Here is a 19,957-nt window from a genome sequence, read left to right as displayed (position 1 = left end):
CTGGACTCAGATGACTCAAGAGAAGAAAGTGAAGTTGGTGACCTTGCACGGCCCTCCCTCACTCAAATCAAAGTCATGTCATCATCTTGATGTCATGGTCCTCTTCGAGAAAAAAGGACAAATGCAAAGAATCATAAATTTAGAGCTGAAAGCAACCTCATAGGCCATCTAGTTCAAACCTTTGATTTTACAATTGAAGAAGTTGAGATTCAGGAAGTATTACTTGGCAAAGATGCCCTTTGATACCAAATCTAGCACTCTGGATGCTGAATCTGCCACAGTACAAAGTACCAGTTTGGTATGTTTTTACTTTGTGCAGTCTAAGACTTTTCCAAGGATGAAATGAAAATAAATAAGTTCTTCCCCTTTAATCAATATTTTGACTTAATTATGATGATTTGAGACAATTCTTTCAGAGGGACAACTCATCTGATTCACTTCCCTTAAATAATTTTTAGTTGTTAGGGGCAGCAAGGTAGTAAGCATATGATTAGAGATTTCCTGTAAAATTCTATTAGGGATTTTTTTGGAGCCCAATAATACACCATTTATAGAATCTAACACCTATAGTTACTATTTTTCCCAGAGGGACTAGAGGTCATTAATGTCTGTGCCATCATCAAGTTCTTTTAGGAATAAAGATTGCATGCATTTTTAAGAGCTTTTTTGAGCCAATTTAATTTTAGCAATTAAAAGTCTCTGAAAGTAAGTGCATTTTAGTTTTTTTATATGGAGAAGTTTAAGATTCACCAAAGTTATCGAGTTGGAGGATAAATAAAAAAAGAAATACATTATAGGGGTATTGAATATTATTTTAGCTACAAATATTCACTTACTCTCATTATTTCCCCAACTTTTCATCTTCTAACATAACGACTCAAAGTTGACTTGCAGAAAATTTCAATATTGGTAAAAAAAAAAAACTGAGACAGACATAAAGAATAGAAGTTAAATAAACACAGAATACTCACAAGTCTAAAACTGATTCATATAATTGGCTTACTTGGGTGACTGCTATAATAGTGAAATATTTCAGAAACCCCTAAATTTTCTGTCTAGTAAATATAACTTTTATATCCCTATAATATAAATATAATCCTGATTTTTATGAAATTGAACCAAATATTGCTCTCAGAGATGCTTTTATTCTAAATGGTGATTTGCATATTTGTTTGGGGGGTAAAATTTGAATAAGTGGATGAGTGCCAGGCCTAGAGGCCTGTGGGCTACCCGAGTCTTCCCTTACCTCTATCGGAGGTCTTCGGTTGGCCAAACCGGATGCTCGTATGAGAGAAAGGACGTTCCAGAGTCAAACAAGGGTTGAGCTTTATTTCAGGGTCTAGTTACAAGTGCAGGGGAAGTCTTCCTTAGGAGGGAGCGAAGAATCTCCCAAGGAGGCAAAGATCTTACAATAAGAGATTGTAAGTAGAAGTATAAGTGGGGAGAGAGGGGGAGGGGAGAGAGGAAAGAGGAAAAGCGGAGCCTTGTTGTCCTCACATGTGGCCCCTCGGCCCAAGAGAACTTTCCGGCTTTCCTGATCCTACTTAAGCTCTCCAGCCGCATAGTTTGCATCTGAATACCGTGCTGTTAGATAACAATAGTGTGCCCAGATCCAGGACAATCTCGAGGGCGGGGAGAGCTCTCTCCCATCACGTTTCTCACGGGAAGAGGCGGAAATACACGAGATAGCTCGGTTCACCTCGATTCCCAGTCATTTCCTGGGGGGTCTCGTGAGAACTCTAAGATTTAGAAGTTCCCACCTTTACCCGCCGGAGACTGTCCACATGGAATTGAGCTTCCATCCCCAGCAGATGAGAAAGTCTCTGATAACTTTTTGCATATCAGAAAAAAATTTTCAATGCATGATATTTCTTGGAGATTTGTTCAGAAATAGTAACCCAAAGAGAAATCTGGGTTTATTATTGTTCTAATATGCAGAATCTGCATTTGGTACAGAATATCATCAACACACTATTTAAGTCAATACCACCCAGGAAATTGATTGAGAACTCTCACTTGGTACTTGTTTCTGTAAAGTCCAGCTAGTTAGAGTCCACAACTGTCTTGTGATATTTTTATTTAGTGGTTACTATAGCATCTCCGTCTGGTTCCAAAAATACCCTTTCAGTGCAAGGCATTAGTGGAGGTCGTATTCCATTGTAAACTTTCAGAAATTTTAAATTCCTTTGTGATTTCCAGACATCTTGAAATATGGTGTTTACAAGTGAAACATATTAGTGGGAACTGAATCTTAGCTTTAACCATGAATATTCAACATTTCTATCACTTTTTTCCTCAGTCTTTCTCAAAAATGCCTCTCCTAGCCCATGATTAGGTTTATGAAAACTTGGTTGGTTAGAATCATGCCCAACAAATGCATTCAAGGATGGATCTATCTTTCAACACTGTTACTTGAACCTTGGCACTTTTACTTAATACCTGTGTCACACTGGGCAAATTATTTAGTGGGCTTCAGTTTCCTCACTTGTAATGATGACCTTTCTAATAGATGACCTGTGATGTCCCTTCTAGCTGTAAATCAATAATCCTGTAGTCTTATTTTGTAAAATTACCACTTCTGGTGGTAGATACTTACATAGCATTATCTGAAAATGCCTACCTAGAAATCCATGTCCATTTCTCTTCCCCATACATTTGTAAGGAAAACTGAAGAAAGCATTTATTGTTAATTTGTTACTAGTTTGTTACAATACGTTTCAATAATGGCCAAAGAACCTATTTTCTAATGCCCTGCAAGTCATACAGAATGTTTTAAAGATTTTTCAAGATGGCTTTCAACTTACACATTTTGAAAACAAAAGGTTTAAATTTTGGAAATTTCACGGAAATATGTAATCATGATTGGTCTTGAGAAAGAAACAGTGAGGAAGAAATGTTTAAATACTTGATGCTATTGTTCAGTCATGTCCAACTCTTTGTGGCCCATTTGAGATTTTCTTAGCAAAGATACTGAAGTAGTTTGCCATTCCCTTCTCCAGACCATGTTATAGATATGGAAACTGAGGCAAGCAGGGTTAAATGACTTATTCAGGGTCACACAGCTAGTAAGTGTCTGAGGTCAGATTTGAACTCTGAAAGGTGAGTCTTCCTGACCCAGCACACTGTCTACTGTACCACTTACCTGCTCTTTGGTACTTGTTATCTATCCTTAATTTATGTCATATGAATTTTGTGCACTTTTTGCTCAAAAATTACAATCTCTGAAGAGAGCTTTGGACACACTGAATTTGATCTCTTCATTGAATGTGAGCATTATACCTTGTTCTCTTTCCTCTCCCTAGAAGGTCCCAAATATAAACTTTAAAAAGTTATAATGAGATCTTTGTTGGTGAGCAAATATCTCTTTAAGGTTGTGAGCATGAACAAACAATATTTTAAAGCTTTTCATGCCTTACAACATAATTAGTAAAAATGATAATTAGAAACAATCATGGTAAGTATTCATTTATCTCTACAGAAGTCCTGAACCATTGTGGTATAGCAGTGGCATGGGTTCTCAAGCTTTATAACAACAAAATTCTTCCACTGGGGTCAACCTGTTGCTGATGACCCTCTATGTACTTAGCTAGGCTGATCCTCAGAGAATAAATCCAGTCACTTCAAGCGTTTCCAGCTTGGTAGAACTTCTTAGAGCTTGAAATCAACTGGCAGTGGTCATACCAAGCTGAATTAGCTTCTAGTTTGGGTCCAGTGATAGGTTAATTTCGCATAGTACAGAGAGCCTAATGACTACCTGATTGACTGAAGGTCACTAAGTATTTCACCATGGTGACTAATTAAACACTATATAACAGATATTTCACAGAGATACAGAGTGATAGTTGATCTTGAAAAAAAAAGTCACGGTGAAGAAACCCTTAAATATTTTATTTCTATGCATAATTTAAAAATTAAAACTTCTGTGTGATTTGTACTCAAAAGTTACATATCAATGTCTTTATATAAAATGAAGGATATGATTTTGATTCTGATTGCTTATGATGTTCTCTTGTGAAATTTTTTGGGACCAGCATTTAAATCCTTCATTTACATTGTTTTTCATCTTTGGCTACTATTATTCTGACTGTCCATTGTGTGATAATGCCTAAAATTTGTCTTTTTGATATATACTTACAATATTATTCTGTTATGCCCAACTAGAAAACAAGTCCCACCTCTAAAATTTTCATCACTCTCTCTATGACTTCTATCTCTCTATACATTTATTATTTATTTATATAAGTACTTACCTCTCCCTCTATTCCCCCATTGAAGAGCAAAAAAACCCCAAGCAGAACAGCAGAAGAGATTTCCACATTGAGCATCTCCCAAAAAATGTGTCTCATTTTGAATTTCAAATCCTTTGCCCCTCTGGCAGGAGGTGGGTTGAATACTTGGTCACCAACCCTAATTGTGTTGACTGTACATCGACTCTGACATAGTGATGGCATTTTGATCCTCTTTGATTATGAAACATGCAACAACCAATTGTGGTTTATAATTGAAACAGTTCCCCTTATAAAAGCCACTGTCATCATTCCAATATATTTTTATCCCATCTGGACTTGTGAATCCATTAGTATAGAAACATATTCCACCAATGCCAATCAACAAGTCATCTTCAACTTATATTAGTTAAATAGGACATGGAGTAGTTAAGTGATTTGCCCACCCAATATACACTATTTGAGAATCAGGACTTGAACTCAGGTCTTCCCAAGTCCAAAGACATATGCCCCTTGCTAAATTATCTCTCTCTAAAAACAAAATAATAATGATTTTCATGGAGAGGATGAGTAGAATTCATTTGCTTTGATCCTACTATACCATTTCACTTTACCATTCTCTTTTCTTATTCTTAACCTGTGATAAATGGAAACTTGCAATCCTACAAATTCTCTGAGATCTTTTATTGATGAAAGAGTGGGTGAAAAAGTGGAGATTAACTTAATACCATTCAATTTCTTTTTCCTTGTCACCATTCCAAGAATTGAATTCCTTTCCCTCCTCCACCTGGTGTTTTCCGAGAGGATAGCATATTAATCCATCTACCACCTAGGCTCCTACAACTTTAATTCATCTATTCAGCTCAGCTGTTCAGTCAGCTGTCCCTTCTTTTAATTCCCAGTAGAGAAGCCAATTACTTGGCAATACTGTAGTTGGTAAAGACTGTAGAACTTTCAATTTTATTTATAAGGTAGTTTAGTGGAATAAAACTAATTAATGAACACAAAAAGGATGATGGATTCAATTAGTTTACCTAGTTAATTACTTCAGGTGACATGTATGACTAGCAGATCTTGAAACAGACCTGCAAAACAGAACCTTCTCTTTGCTGGACTCATGCCTTTACTCTGACCAACACACTATCACTCCTAGGGAGATGGGTGTGACATTATGGGAAGGGTGGGGATTAGGAAAGTTCTCTAGTAAGAAGTGCCATTTGAATTGATTTTTGAAGGAAGCTAGGGATTCTTTAAAAAATGGAGGTGAGAAAAGCCTGTTGTCCAGGGAATGGGGGAGAGTCAATCCAACAGCCCAGGGATGGAAAATGCGACTAAATGGTGCAGTGCACTGGGCTTGGAGTTAAGAATTATTCTGCAAGTCAGTTAAATAAAAGGGAAAGTAGATTTCTGAACCTTAGCCTGGTTAACACAAAAAATGGCAATATAATACAAAGACCTGAGACAGCCAGATGATGTGAGATAAAAGTATAGACATGATGGCGACATTGTGGAGCTATCTCTTAGTCTCAGGTGTGCCTGGTTGAGGCTCAGTGCCTATGGGGAGCAGTTTTGTAGTCTAAGCAGACTTACTGGCAATTATCCATGCAAAAGGTCTTTGTTGAAAGAGATGTTAGAAGACATGATATCTCCAAGTGTAGAGGGCTAATAGAAATATGACAAGAAGATTGATGGAACAAAAATACAAAATTAAGGATTTTTTTCCCTCATTTTAACAAAAAGCAAAAAGGTCACCTACCTCATCGCTCTCCATGACTACTGCAGAAAGAGAAAGACCAATCAAAGTGCTTTTCTTAGTGAAGATGGACTTTTGTTTATCATGGGGGGAAAGCCAACAAAATGTGTACAAAATAAAGTGGGACTTCTTTCCCTCTCATTTAAAATTTTCTAGTTGGTGCCAATAACTTAATAGAACTTAAGAATTCTTCTCTTTAGCTCCAAATAACTACCTTTTCTTAAATACATAGCTTTCTCAGAGTTATTTAAAGTAGGTGTGTGTGTGTGTGTGTGTGATCAAGAATTAATACATTGGTCTGAGAGAAGACCTGTATTAACTAGAATATTAAAAGGGTTCAAACAACTAATTTTTTAGGCTACTAATGCTTAGAAAAGACTTTCTCCCTCTAGATACTAAGCTAGCTTAGATTCTAAATACTTTATGGGTCAGAATATTCTTTTTGATTTTGTAGTTCATGAGCCCTGATCCATGTGTCTTACTTTTTAAATCTGTCATACAGATGATGACACACTCAGTTAAAAAGAAAGGCATTTTCATTAAAAAAAATATTCTACTGCTTATTTTTGCATTGTGATTTGCTTAATAACTTTAAACTTAAAATGTAGTTTTAAATAAAGTTTGGATTTATCTGTTAAAAAAACCCAAAAGCAATGTAATAATAAATAAAGTAATAATGGACTATTCCCTCCCTCCCTAAATCTTGAGCCCACTGTCTTACAAGTACATCCACACTCAATGTGAAAAGTGGATTTTATGTGTGAATGAATATATACGTACATATATATGTATGCACACACACACATCCACATCACATACAGGGCTAACATGTATGACCACATGCTTCAATTAGCAATTCAAATTTCTGTCATTATGGGACAATCAATATCTCAATGTTATTGGTTTCCTCCTCAACTGTTCCACTCTTCTCTGCCCCAACTTGTCATCAACTCCAGCTAATTTTAGAGCACCTAACACTGATGGGAGATGCTACCCTTTAAGCTCTTTCACCAGTTGTTTTTGTTACATTCCCCCATTCAGCAGGGGAAGGGGATACTCTTTCATACTCCTACATCTTTCTAGTCTTCTTATACCTTACAACCCCACTCTACCATACTCCTGCTTACTCTTCAACCCAGTGACGCTGACCTCCTGGCTATTCTACAAACAAGACACTTCATCTTCTCTAGGCTTTTTTGGTTGACTCTTTCCCATCCCTGGAATGCTCTCTCTCCTGATCTCTGCCTCTTGGCTTCTATACTTTTGTATAGGAAGCCTTACCCAATCCTTCTTAATTCTAGTGCCTTGACCCTATTAATTATTTTCTGTTTTTCCCTTTATAAATTTTGTTGAACATCGTTGTTGGCTTGTTGTCTCTCATGAGCTCCTCCAGGGCTGGTGCTGTATTTTGCCTTTATTTTTCACTCTCGTTAGAGTGAACTTAGCATAGTGCCCGACACATAATAGGTGCTTGTTGACTGGTTGGTTGGCTGTTGTTCTTCTCTCAAAGAGTACCAAAATGACATCACTATGTTAGACTCAAGTTACAGAGTATTGGACTGGGGCTGATCAGACCAATAAGAGCTCAGAATGGTCTACCACAGATCGGGTACAAATAGTCCATGTGAACATTTGAGGTGGAGTCTCTAAATTTAAGCATCTTGAATTTCTTTTGAGCTACTTCAATTCTGCTTTACTTATGGAACACTATGTAAACTGGTGGAGACAGGAAAAGAGATGTTGAGTTTGGAGAACAGAAAACAAGCCAAGTAGCTGGAACATCAAGCATGTAACCCTAACTATAATGTGTAATAATGGGGAAATCACTTAACTTTTCTGAGGCTCCTTTTCCTTCTCTACAAAATAAAGACCAAAATAGCTATCACAGCAACCCTCAGTGGGTTGTGAGATTCAAATTAGAATATATATGTGTACTTTATATACCTTGAAATCTGTGTGCATGTTAACCATAATGAAGGAATATGATATGAAATAAATCTATAAACATAATCTGTTCCTAGATTGTGAAGAGTCTTAGATACTAGACTTAGGATTTCATATTTTGACTTTGAGTCATAGGGTACCTTTGAAGATTTTTGAGCAGAAGAGTCAGTGACGTGTCTTAGGTGTCAAATTAATATTTTCCTATGTGTGGAAGAGGAAAGATAATATAAGGGAAGCCAATTATAGTAGACAGATAGTCTTAGAGTTGATATCATTAAATAAGTTAGCAATCGTGAAGTAGAAAGAATGGGATAGATTGAGAGATGCTGTAGAGGTAGAATCAATAAGAGTTAACTAATTAAATGTGGTAGATGGGGGAGAGAGAAGAGTCAAGGATGAGTATTATTGGATAAATTTAAGTGATTGGGAGAATGGTGGCACTTTACCACAATTGGAGAAGTTTGAAGGAGGCATGAATCTTGGGGATAACTTGCTTTTTTTTGGATATTATGAGTTTGATGATGAGTCATCTATGTGGAGATGTTCCCCATAGAGCTGGTTATTCAATACTAATGTCCACAACAGATATTAAGGATGGATTCGAGAGTCATATGAAGAGAAATGAAGCCATCTAAATTGATAATATTGTTATGAGAAAAAGTGTAGAGAAAGATGGATGTGGGATAGGAACTTATGTGATGGACATACTTGACAAATGGGAGACAGAGGAAAAGAGACAGAGAAAAAAGAGGGAAAGAGAAGAGCAAAAGAAGGAGGGAGGAGTGGTTAGACATTTTGAAGGAAGAGCCAGAAGGATCAGTGTCATAGATACCAAAGGGTGGGGCAAGGAGAATATTGAGTTGGAGGGGATGATTTAGAATATCAACAACTTTAGAGTTCAAGTAGAATAATGTCTGAGAAAAAATGGTTTTGGTAACCTTGGAAGGAGAAATTTCAATTGATTGGTGAGGGTGGAAATCAGATTGCAAAGGGTTAAATTGAATGATGGGTGAGGTAATAATAGATGCATTCAGTATAGACATTTTTCTAGGAGTTTGGCTGCTGTTAAAGGGAGAAGAATAAAGGCTTACACTTTGAAGAGATGAAGTGTTTTTTTTTAGAGTTGGGAAACAGAAATGTGTCTTTTAGGCAACAGGGAAAGATCCAATCCATAAAAAGTGTTTGAAGACGGGAAAAGAGGATGTGATTAAGAGAACAAGCAAGCAGAAGAGATAGGAAAGGAAGAAATCAGGGTAACAAAAGTGACCTTGACTGGAGTAAAGGCCATCGGAGAATAGAGCAAAGGAAAGATTGGAAGATGACATAACTTGAGATAGATTTTCTCAGAAAACTGAGGCATGTTTCTTTCCTGAGGAGGGGCAATAGGATCATGTAGGAGGCTTGAGAAGGGAAAAAAAGATTTAGAATTATTTGTATATTTTGGTTGTATGTTAGAAGATTGTCACAGCAGTATGAAATTAGATAGTATAAGTTTGTAGTAGACCTATTTGATCTATTTCTGCTAGAGACCTTTGCTGTTCCTCTCCTCCCCAGGTTCAATTTCCTTCCTTTCTAAGGTTCTATCTTCCATCTACTCTGTGTATAGCTAGTTATGTAAGTATTGTATGTCAGCCATTATAATTTAAGCTCCATGATGGTAGGGATTGCTTTTACTTTTTATTAGTATCTCTAGTGCTTAGCACACTGCCTGGTACACGCTAGACTCTAAATAAATGCTTATTGATTGATTACATGATTGAACTGGTGAACCATCATGTTGGCAGGGAAGAAACTGAGACCAGAATGGCAAGGGACAGATGAACTAGAGGTCACAGTGAAGACAAAGAATGGGTTTAAGAAGAGTGAGTAAGACACTTTATACTAGAATAAAGTCCAAATGGGTACATGATCTAGGTATAAAGACTGATACTGTAAACAAATTATGGGAACAAGGGAAACTTTATTTGTCAGATTTATAGAGAATGGAGAAATTTATGAACAAACAAGAGATAGAGAACATTATGAAATGCAAAATGAATAATTTTGATAATATTAAATTGAAAAAGTTTTGTACAAACAAAGCCAATGTGAGCAAGTATTAGGAGAAAAGCAGAAAACTGGGAATTTTTACAACTAGTGTCTGTGGTAAGGGCCTCATTTCTTTTTTTAAAAAATTTTTATTTTTAATTAATTAATTTAACTTTTAACATTCATTTCCACAAAATTTTGGGTTCCAAATTTTCTCCCCATTTCTCCCCTCCTCCACCCCAAAATGCCAAGCATTCTAATTGCCCCTATCACCAATCTGTCCTCTCTTCTAACATCCCTCCCTTCCCTTGTCCCCATCTTCTCTTTTGTCTTGTAGGGCCAGATAACTTTCCATATCCCATTACCTGTATTTCTTATTTCCTAGTAGCAAGAACAATACTCAACAGTTGTTCCTAAAACTTTGACTTCCAACTTCTCTTCATCCCTCCCTCCACTCCCATTCCCTTTGGGAAGGCAAGCAATTCAACACAGGCCATATCTGTGTAGTTTTGCAAATGACTTCCATAATAGTCATGTCATGTAAGACGAACTATATTTCCCTCCATCCTATCCTGCACCTCATCATTTCTAAAATATACAGAGAACTGAGTCAAATTTACAAGAATACAAGTCATTCCCCAATTGATAAATGGTCAAAGGAGATGAACAGGAAGTTTTCAGAGGAAGAAATTAAAGCCATCTACAGTCATATGAAAAAATGCTCTAAATCATTATTCATTTTAGAAATGCAAATCAAAACAACTCTGAGGTACCACATTATACCTATCACATTGGCTAACATAACAAAACAGGAAGATGATAAATGTTGGAGAAGATGTGGGAAAGTTGAAACACTAATTCATTGGCTATGAACCGATGCAACCATTCTGGAGAGCAATTTGGAACTATGCCCAAAGGGCTATAAAAATGTACATACCCTTTGACCCAGCAATATCACTTCTAGGTCTGTATCCCAAAGAGATCATAAAAATAGGAAAAGGGTCCACATGTACAAAAATATTTATAGCAGCTCTTTTTGTGGTGGCCAAGGACTGGAAACTGAGGAAATGCCCATCAATTGGGGAATGGCTGAACAAGTAGTGGTATATAAACATAATGGAATACTATTGTGCTATAAGAAATGATGGACAGAAAAACTTCAGAAAAACCTGGTAAGATTTATATGAACTGATGCTGAGTGAAATGAGCAGAACCAGGAGGACATTGTACACAGTAACAGCCACTATGTGTGAGGACTATTTCTGATAGACTTAGCCCTTTACAGCAATGCATGGACCTAAAACATTCCCAAAGGACTCTTGATGCAAAATGCCATCCACATCCAGAGAAAGAACTGCTCAATCGGAACACAGAATGAAGCGGACTATTTTTCTCTTGTATTTTGTTTTGTTTTGTTTTCTCATGGTTTCTCACATTTGTTTTAATTATTCTATGGAACATAAATAATGTGAAAATGTTTTTAGCAAAAATGTACGTGTAGAATACATATAAGATTGCATGCTGTCTCATGGAGGGAGAGAGAGAAAATTTTAAACTTATGGAAGTGATTGTTGAAAACTGAAAACAAATAAATTAATTGAAAAAGGAGTGAGTCCGAGAAAAATTCAGAACATGAGACTTCTCTACTTAAAAATCTCCAGTGCTTTTCATTGTTTACTGAAGAAAATATAAACTACTGATCCTCACATTCAACTCTTTTTGTGGACTAGCTCTAACCTATCTTTTCAGATTTATCACATAACTAATCCCTTTCATTAATTCTACATAACCATTAAACTGAACCTCTCCTATCTTTCATTCTTTTCCCACCTTCTCACATTTTTGTGCCTTTGCTTGCACCATCTTCCAGTAAGTCAAAATATCAGCAAGCCTTTATACTTTACACTTAATACATACCAGGCACTATGTTAAGGATTGGAGATATGAAGAAAGTCTTTGTAAAAATATATAAAAAATAATTTTTGCTTTCAAGGAATCCATATTTTGATGGGGGAGAAAAGGTGCAAAAAACTATGCACATTATGGGTGTTGCTGTTCCAATCATGCTTGGCTTTTTGTGACCCCCCCTCCATTTGGGGTTTTTTGGCAAAGATATTGGAGTAGTTTATTTCCTTCTCCAGTACATTTTACAGATGAGAAACTGAGGCAAACATGGCTAAGTAATTTGGTCTGGTTCACAAAACTAGTAAGTGTCTGAGGCTGGATTTGAACTTATGAAGATGAGTCTTTCTGATTAGGAGCCCAGTGCCACCATTGTGCCACATAGCTTCCTTGTAAGATATGTACAAATATAAACACTTCTGTCATTTATGTGAGGTTTATACAGGGCAAATGGAAGGTAGAACCAGAGGGAGGGTACTAGCATCTGGAAAAAGCAGGAAAGGCTTCATAAGGATTTGAAGTAGAAACCATGGTGTTGAAGAAGCAGAGGTCAGGGTACAGTGATTTCCCTGAACCGAATTCCATATCACCCCTCATTTCCTCCTGCTGATGATTCTATCCTCTTTCAAAGCAAATCTTAGATTCCATCTCTGCCCTGGAGCTTTCCCTCATCTTCCTCTTTCTTCTAGCAAGCAATATCTTTCTGAGAATCTCTAATAGCATTTTCCCTGGATCTACTTTCCTGTACACTTAGCCATTCTTTCTTGGTTAGCTGTATAAAAGGACCTCTTTTTTTTATCCTGAAAACCAAGCATAGTGCCTTGCCCTTGCTAAGTATTTAAATGGTTGTTGAATTGAATTATGTTAAATAATGTATAGGACTGTAGTCATTATTCATATCTTTAAATGTGTCAGTGTTACTTTGTTAAATTTTACTTGTTAACGAGGCTAAACTTTACAGAAATATCATTAGTTTCCATGATTTCTTGCTTATGAAGCAGGGTCAAATATAAATTCCTCTTTTTGTCATTTAGAGCTCTTTATAGCTTTCTTTCTTTCTATCTTTTTCTTCCCTGCTGTGGGCTCTGTAGTACAGTCATGCTGATCTATTTGCTATTTCTCATGTGTGATACTTGATCTCCAGTTTCTGGCTCTTTTCAATCTTTATTTTCCTCACTGTTTGGGGAAAAAAATGTAGATGGGATGTTTTAGACTTGAATAATTCACTTGTATACTAAGTTTTTATTAAGTGTTTGCTGAATGCTGAGTGCTAGGCACCAGGCAGTTACACAAAGTTTCAGTAAGGTTCACAGACCCTGGAATCAGGCATACTAATCTCCTGAGCACCCACAGTTTGGCAAAATCTCAATTTTTTATCTTCCAGGATGGCTTCACTCCCCTGGCTGTGGCACTGCAACAAGGACACAACCAAGCTGTGGCAATCCTCCTGGAGAATGATACCAAGGGGAAAGTGCGCCTGCCTGCCCTGCATATTGCTGCTAGGAAAGATGATACCAAATCTGCTGCACTCCTGCTCCAGAACGACCACAATGCCGATGTTCAATCCAAGGTAAAAGCTCAGGACGACTGCAAAAAGGGAGGCTCCGGTTTCCAGGTATCCTTTAGGAAATTTTATCTACTGAATCCAGCGATAGGAGGAGATCATTTTTTGTCATGAAAAGAGAGAAATCAAAGCAGATTTTTACAAAGCCTTTTCTTGAAAGTAGTAGAAAATTGAACATCAGACATTTTTCAGGAAAATTCAGCTCTTTGTCAGTCTGCCTATTTTGGTTAGGGACAGGAAAGAGTAGGGATAAGATTAGTGTTTTTTTTTTCCTTTATCGAATAAATTTGGATGTGTTTAGTGACAGTGCATGTGTTTAGTCTAGCCAAAACAATTACCTGATTGCAATGAGTAAAATGATTGTCTTCTTAATCTTTGTGTAACATCTTCCCTCTTTTTCCCAAACAACATTGCTTCAGATGATGGTGAATAGGACAACTGAGGTACAGTATTACGAATATACAAAGATGCATATTTTCATCCTTGTCCATTTACAGTAAATGCTCACTAATTCATACTAATAATTAGAAGAGCCATTGTTACAGAACTGAGTTTTTAGACTTTTCCTATAGGATAGGAGATAGGAAAAGACCTGTGTTTTAAAACTCTAGTCTCAGATGAAAACTTCCATTACCAATGAAGACTGGCATCTTCTCTTTAAGTCATAATCTTAGAGTGGTCAAGAATATTGAGAAGTTAAATGAATTGACTGGGATACACACACACACAATTTCTATCTGTTTTGATATAGAGATGTATATAGACACGTATATGCAATACTGTATACATATACATATATATCTATATCTACACATACATGTATGTGCAGTATACATACACATAGTATGCATATATACAATACTTTAAATGTACAAATGTGTATATGCATAAATACATATATATATTCAGATATACATGTCCATATTGCTCATATGTATATGTATATACACATATATAGTTTTATCATGGTAATATAAGATACACTGAGCACAGATTTAGTAATATGTATCTTAACTAATGCTCTTCTATTTCTATAGGAGAGGTATGACCTCTGATCATTATTAATGACAATTTTTATGCAGGCAATTATACAAAGTAAAACTTAGGGAGTTGCCATGTCATGCCTTTCTCTTCCTATTTTTACATCCTTTTCATCAATCTGTATTGTATATCAGTGGTAAATTTGGGCATATAATGAATTTCACCATTCATTCCACCTGATCACGATCATTTAGCTTTATATTGTCAAGTCCTAAATCTAATGACTTAATCTTTTTCCTTGTACCAAACTAACCCTTTACATTTAGCAGGGAAAATCAGTTCAGAACCCTGATGGTCAAATTTTTATTCCTTGCTGACTCATTTGACCATGTCTGTGCAAGAGTCAATGACTCAAACATTTTGTTCAAAATATTTTTTGGCTGCCATCTATACTATGGAAACAGAACTATAGTGAGTCATCAACATTTTTTTTTAGCATAGAAGGCCTATGTTTTTGAGAGTGACACACCTTTCTGTCTAATTCAAAGGTCTTTCTTCTTAGGCTATGAATTGTGAAAGTGAGGATATTTAAACATTTAGTAGTTAGCAAAAATATAATATTTACATAAATCAGTTTTATTTTCAAAGAGCTTTCCCACTGACTTGTGTAACTCCGACAATGAGAATATAAGGAAAACCTTTTATTTGGAATCAGATGCCTTTGAGTTCAAGTTGTAGCTCTCCTTTTATTGCCATTGACCCTGGACCAAGTTGCTTTATTTCCCTGGGTCTCAATTTCTTAATCTATAAAATGAAAGATCTGAACTATATAATTTCTATTCCCTATCCCAAATCAGAATCTTGTCATCCTAAGAATTCCAAAGCCTAGACAAAATGGGGAGAAGGCAGGGCAGATAGCCACATTTCTCTATATCATTGATAATTATTCTTTAAATTTTAACATTTGTGAGGGCTGATGTAACTCTATTAAACCAGTAGCCACCGATTTGTCATACATATAAATATAATACATATATGCATATATATATATGTTGTAAGAAATATCCATGAAAAGTAAAATATAGTAAGATGGCACATCTTTTATTGGATTAGAAATGGGATGTCAATTCATATTCCTGTGAAATAGCACAGTTGAATAGAAAAGAAGGCCCTCTATCTGAGGTCCAAGAAAGAATTCATTCTGCTTTTTTGTCAGATATATCTTGAGATAGCTTCCTTATGTGAATTTCCTTGTTATGTAAAAATAATATTTGTAAAGTGTGTCAGGTCCATATAGGCACTATGTAGCTGCTTATTTTCCATCCATCTCCATGAATCTAAATCATTCATTCTCAAAGATTATCATAATGGATAAAAAGTGTGGTTTTGTGTTGTGTTTCTGCAAATGAAGCAGAAAATTTCAGTATATTGCAGATGATTTAGAAATCACTCAGCAGTATTCAATAAATATTGAATTGAAGTCAGGTGAATATTAATTTACATGTTGGGTATGTTTGAGTGACATTAAGAATCTGGATGAAAATTTAAAAAAAATTCTGTCAGTTAGGTATTTCCCAAACCAGAAACAGTGATCAGATTAAATAGTCTGATTTTTGTTAGGAGGGGAGTTAATATTGGACATTATGAAGCTTGTAGATACCACTTTAAAATGTTTTTACCCAGTCTGTACTGGTTGCTAGCATGCATCCTTGGTTTTATGAACTTCCAAATTTCCTTGCAAATGATTTTATTGATGCAAACGAATGTCTATTAAAATGTATCCTTAGTTGATATTTTGAGACTCGTATATTTAATCACCTTTTAAATCCCAATATAGGCTCTATTCATATTCAAATAAATCTCTTATAAATTAGAATACTGAACTTATATATGGAAAGCATGTATAGGAAAGAACTCTGGTTGAGTTTTAGAATATTATTCAAGATATTTTACCTATTCATGTTCAAGTTTTTATTCAAACAAATGGAGCAATAGGAAATAACATTTGAACAGCTAAATTTGGCTAGTGATTATGTTAAGTAGTCTGTAATATTTCCATAATGCAAGTGAAAGAATTAAGTCAAAATAATTATGTTGCTGTGATCTTGAATTAAGTAATGTTTAATGTTTTTTTTCCTGATGTGAAAATGGCATGGTTTATATTCCAAATATGGCCAAAGCACACACACACACACACACACACACGCACGCACACACACAAACACACACACCAGCCCTTTTTATCCTGTACACAATGTTTTTACTTTCAAAACATTCGTTCTCTAAAGATTATGTCACTCCAATAATTAGGTTGGCAGAATTCATTTTTTTTTTAATATGGATTCTCTAAGTCTTTTTTATGGCTTATTTGTCTGGATTTTTTATTGCTTATTTATTTAACCATGATGCTAAATAACTCATTTGGCTGAAATTTCTTCTAGTTTTGGCATTATGCAGTAGGAGCCTAATTAAAGACAGAGTGTGGAGCTCTTCCTGGAATGGGGCATAGGCCCATGATAAATGGAAAATCAGTACAAAATGGAATGTCTATCATTCCTTCACAGAAATCATAGAAATTCCTTCATAAGAATTTATTCAAGATGTCTTTTTTTGTTCCAGATAGATTGTTGATAATTGCCATTCAAGCAGAGATTGTAACAAAAACTGAGTTTTCCATTTGAAGAAATTGCTTGTTGGGTTTTTTTTTTCCCATTCATTAATTTTTATTTATTCCACTCACTTTGATATTTTAGCTAAATATTGTAATCCTCAAAACACACATTATTTGTACCACATCATTGTGGAAAATAAAATACACCTATAATCATTAAACCTAAAAGAAGAAATAATATTCCATAGGAACAGATTTCTTAAGTAACTAAGAATTTATTGGGATATTACAGACTGTCAAGTAATATACTAGACTATTTTATGCATTCTCTCATCTGAACCGTCGCAAATATATTAGGTAGATTGCAGCCAAAGGGTTCTCTGATCAAAGCTTACCTTCATTCCATCAATGTATTCTCCTTAGGATGCTGCATCCCTTTACTGACCTCTATTCCATTTGTTTTCTATAGAGTGGTTTTACCCCACTGCACATAGCCGCACACTATGGAAACGTTAATGTGGCAACCCTTCTTCTTAACCGAGGAGCAGCTGTGGACTTCACAGCCAGGGTATGGATTGGAATTCTCTTTCTGGGTGGTGGTTAATGGGGGCATAAATACAATCCAAGTAAACAGAATATTGCTGGTTTATTCAAAGGTATCATTTATTTTCCTCCTGCTGATGTATGAGGCAGTGATTCAATATTCATATGTATCATTGAAATCAATACCTAATACATATATAGCATAGGCAGTAAATTTTATGTATTTGTATATTTTTATGTATTTTTTCATTTTGTTCTAATGGTCTAGAACATTTTTTCAGTGACAAAAAGGGCTATTTGAACAAAATTACAATTTCAGGCTAAGATTAATGAGCAAATAAACTCATGGGAAGGCAAATGTAGAAGTAATGTTTTCACATTATTGTAGATGGTAGCCAGAAAAATTCAAAAATGCTGTTATAGATATTCCCTGTTATATCCTCAGACTTTTTATCCTTTGAATCTAGATTTGTTTGATTTTATTTTTATATTAAATTGTATTTTGTACTGAGTTGTTTTTGAAAAAATGTCTTTTAAAGGATCATATTTTCCTATGGAAGCTAATTTTTAGAATATGTGTGCATTTAAAAAAAATAACCTTATGATTCCAGAAGTACTAAGGAAATAATTATTATAAGAAGGAAAATGGACAATAATCTAGAATTTGAGTCCAGTTGGATTCTTGAACACACAGATTCCTATGGTGCAAGAATGTTCCCTTTGTCTTTAGATGAACATGTTATGCCCTTTGTTTATGCTGCCAGTCTATCTCATTGGTAAATTCTTGTTATTAACTTTTCTGTTCAGTGAATCAATGGTTCTTTTTCTTTTCCCATACCCACCAATTTTGAGCTTTGTGGCTCATGTGCTTCTTAGCTCTTTTAATACCAAACAAAAACTAAGTAACCCAGAGGATATACTTTAACTCAGGTTACTCCCCCATCCAAAGTCATCACTCTCTTGCCCTTGACCAACTCAGTATGATCTTATTTGGTCTTTCCATGGTGTAGAATGGAATCACTCCTCTGCATGTGGCTTCCAAAAGGGGAAACACAAATATGGTCAAGCTCTTACTGGATCGTGGAGGTCAGATCGATGCCAAAACCAGGGTGAGTGTTTAATTTCTTTGTTTTCCTTCTTTGATCATTTCTTTGTGTCCTGGCATCTCAAAACACTGGCACTCAAATGGAAGCAATTTTTCCATGGAAATGGAACTTTTTTGGTTGCTGCTCAAAGACACTAGGTGGCATAGTGATAAAGTACTGGATTTAAAGTCAGGCATTCAAATACAGCCTTAGACATTTACTGTATGTCTCATTTTTCTCATCTATTGAAGGAGAGTGTTGGATTCAGTGGTATCTGAGGTCCCCTGCAGCCCTAAATCTGTGATCCTAATGTCTTCAAAAGGCCATATAAGAAATAGGAGTTTTAAATTGTTCTTAAATCAGTTTTCCTGCTCCTAGCCTTCAAAATGGAATTCTCATCCCTTCAGATGTTCAATGTAGTAAACACAGAACTCATACCCTTAATTTAGATTTTCATTATAAATGGCAATAAGGTATGCAAATTACTTTTCTATTTGAGTGCAATATTAATGTGTAGTATTTAATTCAGTGAGCAGCTATATGGTACAGTGAAAAGAGCAGTGGTCCTGGAGTCAGGAGGATATGAATTAAAATCTGATCTCAGACTCATAGTAGCTGTGTGATCCTGGACAAGTTACCTAACCCTGTTTGCCTCAGTTTCCTCATCTGTAAAATGAACTGGAGAAGGAAATGGCAAACTACTCTAATATTTTTTTTCCAAGAAGACCCTAAATGGGCTCACAAAGATTCCAACATGATTGAAATAACTGATCTATGACAACAATTTAGTTCGGTGGTTCTAGATATTTACTTCTAGTTTTCCTAAACAGTTTTATATTTTAATCATCATTTTGAGAAGATCTTTATAAATGGTTTTCTGGGGACTCAAAGTATATTTCTTCATCATGTAACATTATTCATAGGTCTTAGTATTGAGAACTAATATATCAATTTCATATTTATTGTATGTATTTTCAAACCTGATTTGTCCCGAGTTAACAATAACTATACATGTACTTGTAAAAACCTTTTCAGTTTGCCTGGCAATTTTCTGCTGATATGGAATGAAGTTTGCTTTTTATTTCTGTAATATAACTTCTAAAAATTCAAATATCTATCCTTTAAGTCCATAGCAATTTTTTTTTTCAATTTAAATCTTCAAGGTTAGATTTGGACAATTATGTCTTCTCTCGAAAACTTTTATGTTTATCTTTCAGGGAAGGTTGACATATGAGACTTGAAATCTCATAGAAGATGTTATGGAAGATATTCCCAGTTTTCTTTACAAAATTTTGTCCATAGCTTAATGAACTTTTGGGA

The 19,957-nt window shown here is 35.4% G+C and overlaps 1 protein-coding gene across 37 annotated transcripts in view; it reads left to right on the top strand.

Annotated features, from left to right (window-relative positions):
* The window catches only part of ANK2 (ankyrin 2), a 763,693-nt gene that overhangs the window by 586,879 nt on the left and 156,857 nt on the right, over positions 1-19,957 (top strand). For 23 of the 37 annotated variants that reach the window (XM_072624644.1, XM_072624647.1, XM_072624641.1 and 20 more), the window contains 3 exons: positions 13,238-13,468; positions 17,479-17,577; positions 18,563-18,661. In XM_072624644.1, coding sequence (XP_072480745.1) covers positions 13,238-13,468; positions 17,479-17,577; positions 18,563-18,661 — 429 coding nt within the window. The remainder of the gene's footprint in view (positions 1-13,237; positions 13,469-17,478; positions 17,578-18,562; positions 18,662-19,957) is intronic. The other 14 variants (XM_072624649.1, XM_072624645.1, XM_072624640.1 and 11 more) reach the window with 1 other exon arrangement.

This window comes from Notamacropus eugenii, chromosome 7 (genome assembly GCF_028372415.1).
Source record: "Notamacropus eugenii isolate mMacEug1 chromosome 7, mMacEug1.pri_v2, whole genome shotgun sequence".
NCBI lineage: Eukaryota > Metazoa > Chordata > Mammalia > Diprotodontia > Macropodidae > Notamacropus > Notamacropus eugenii.
Note: the sequence above shows the minus strand (reverse complement) of the source record. Positions and strands in the feature narration are given on the sequence as shown.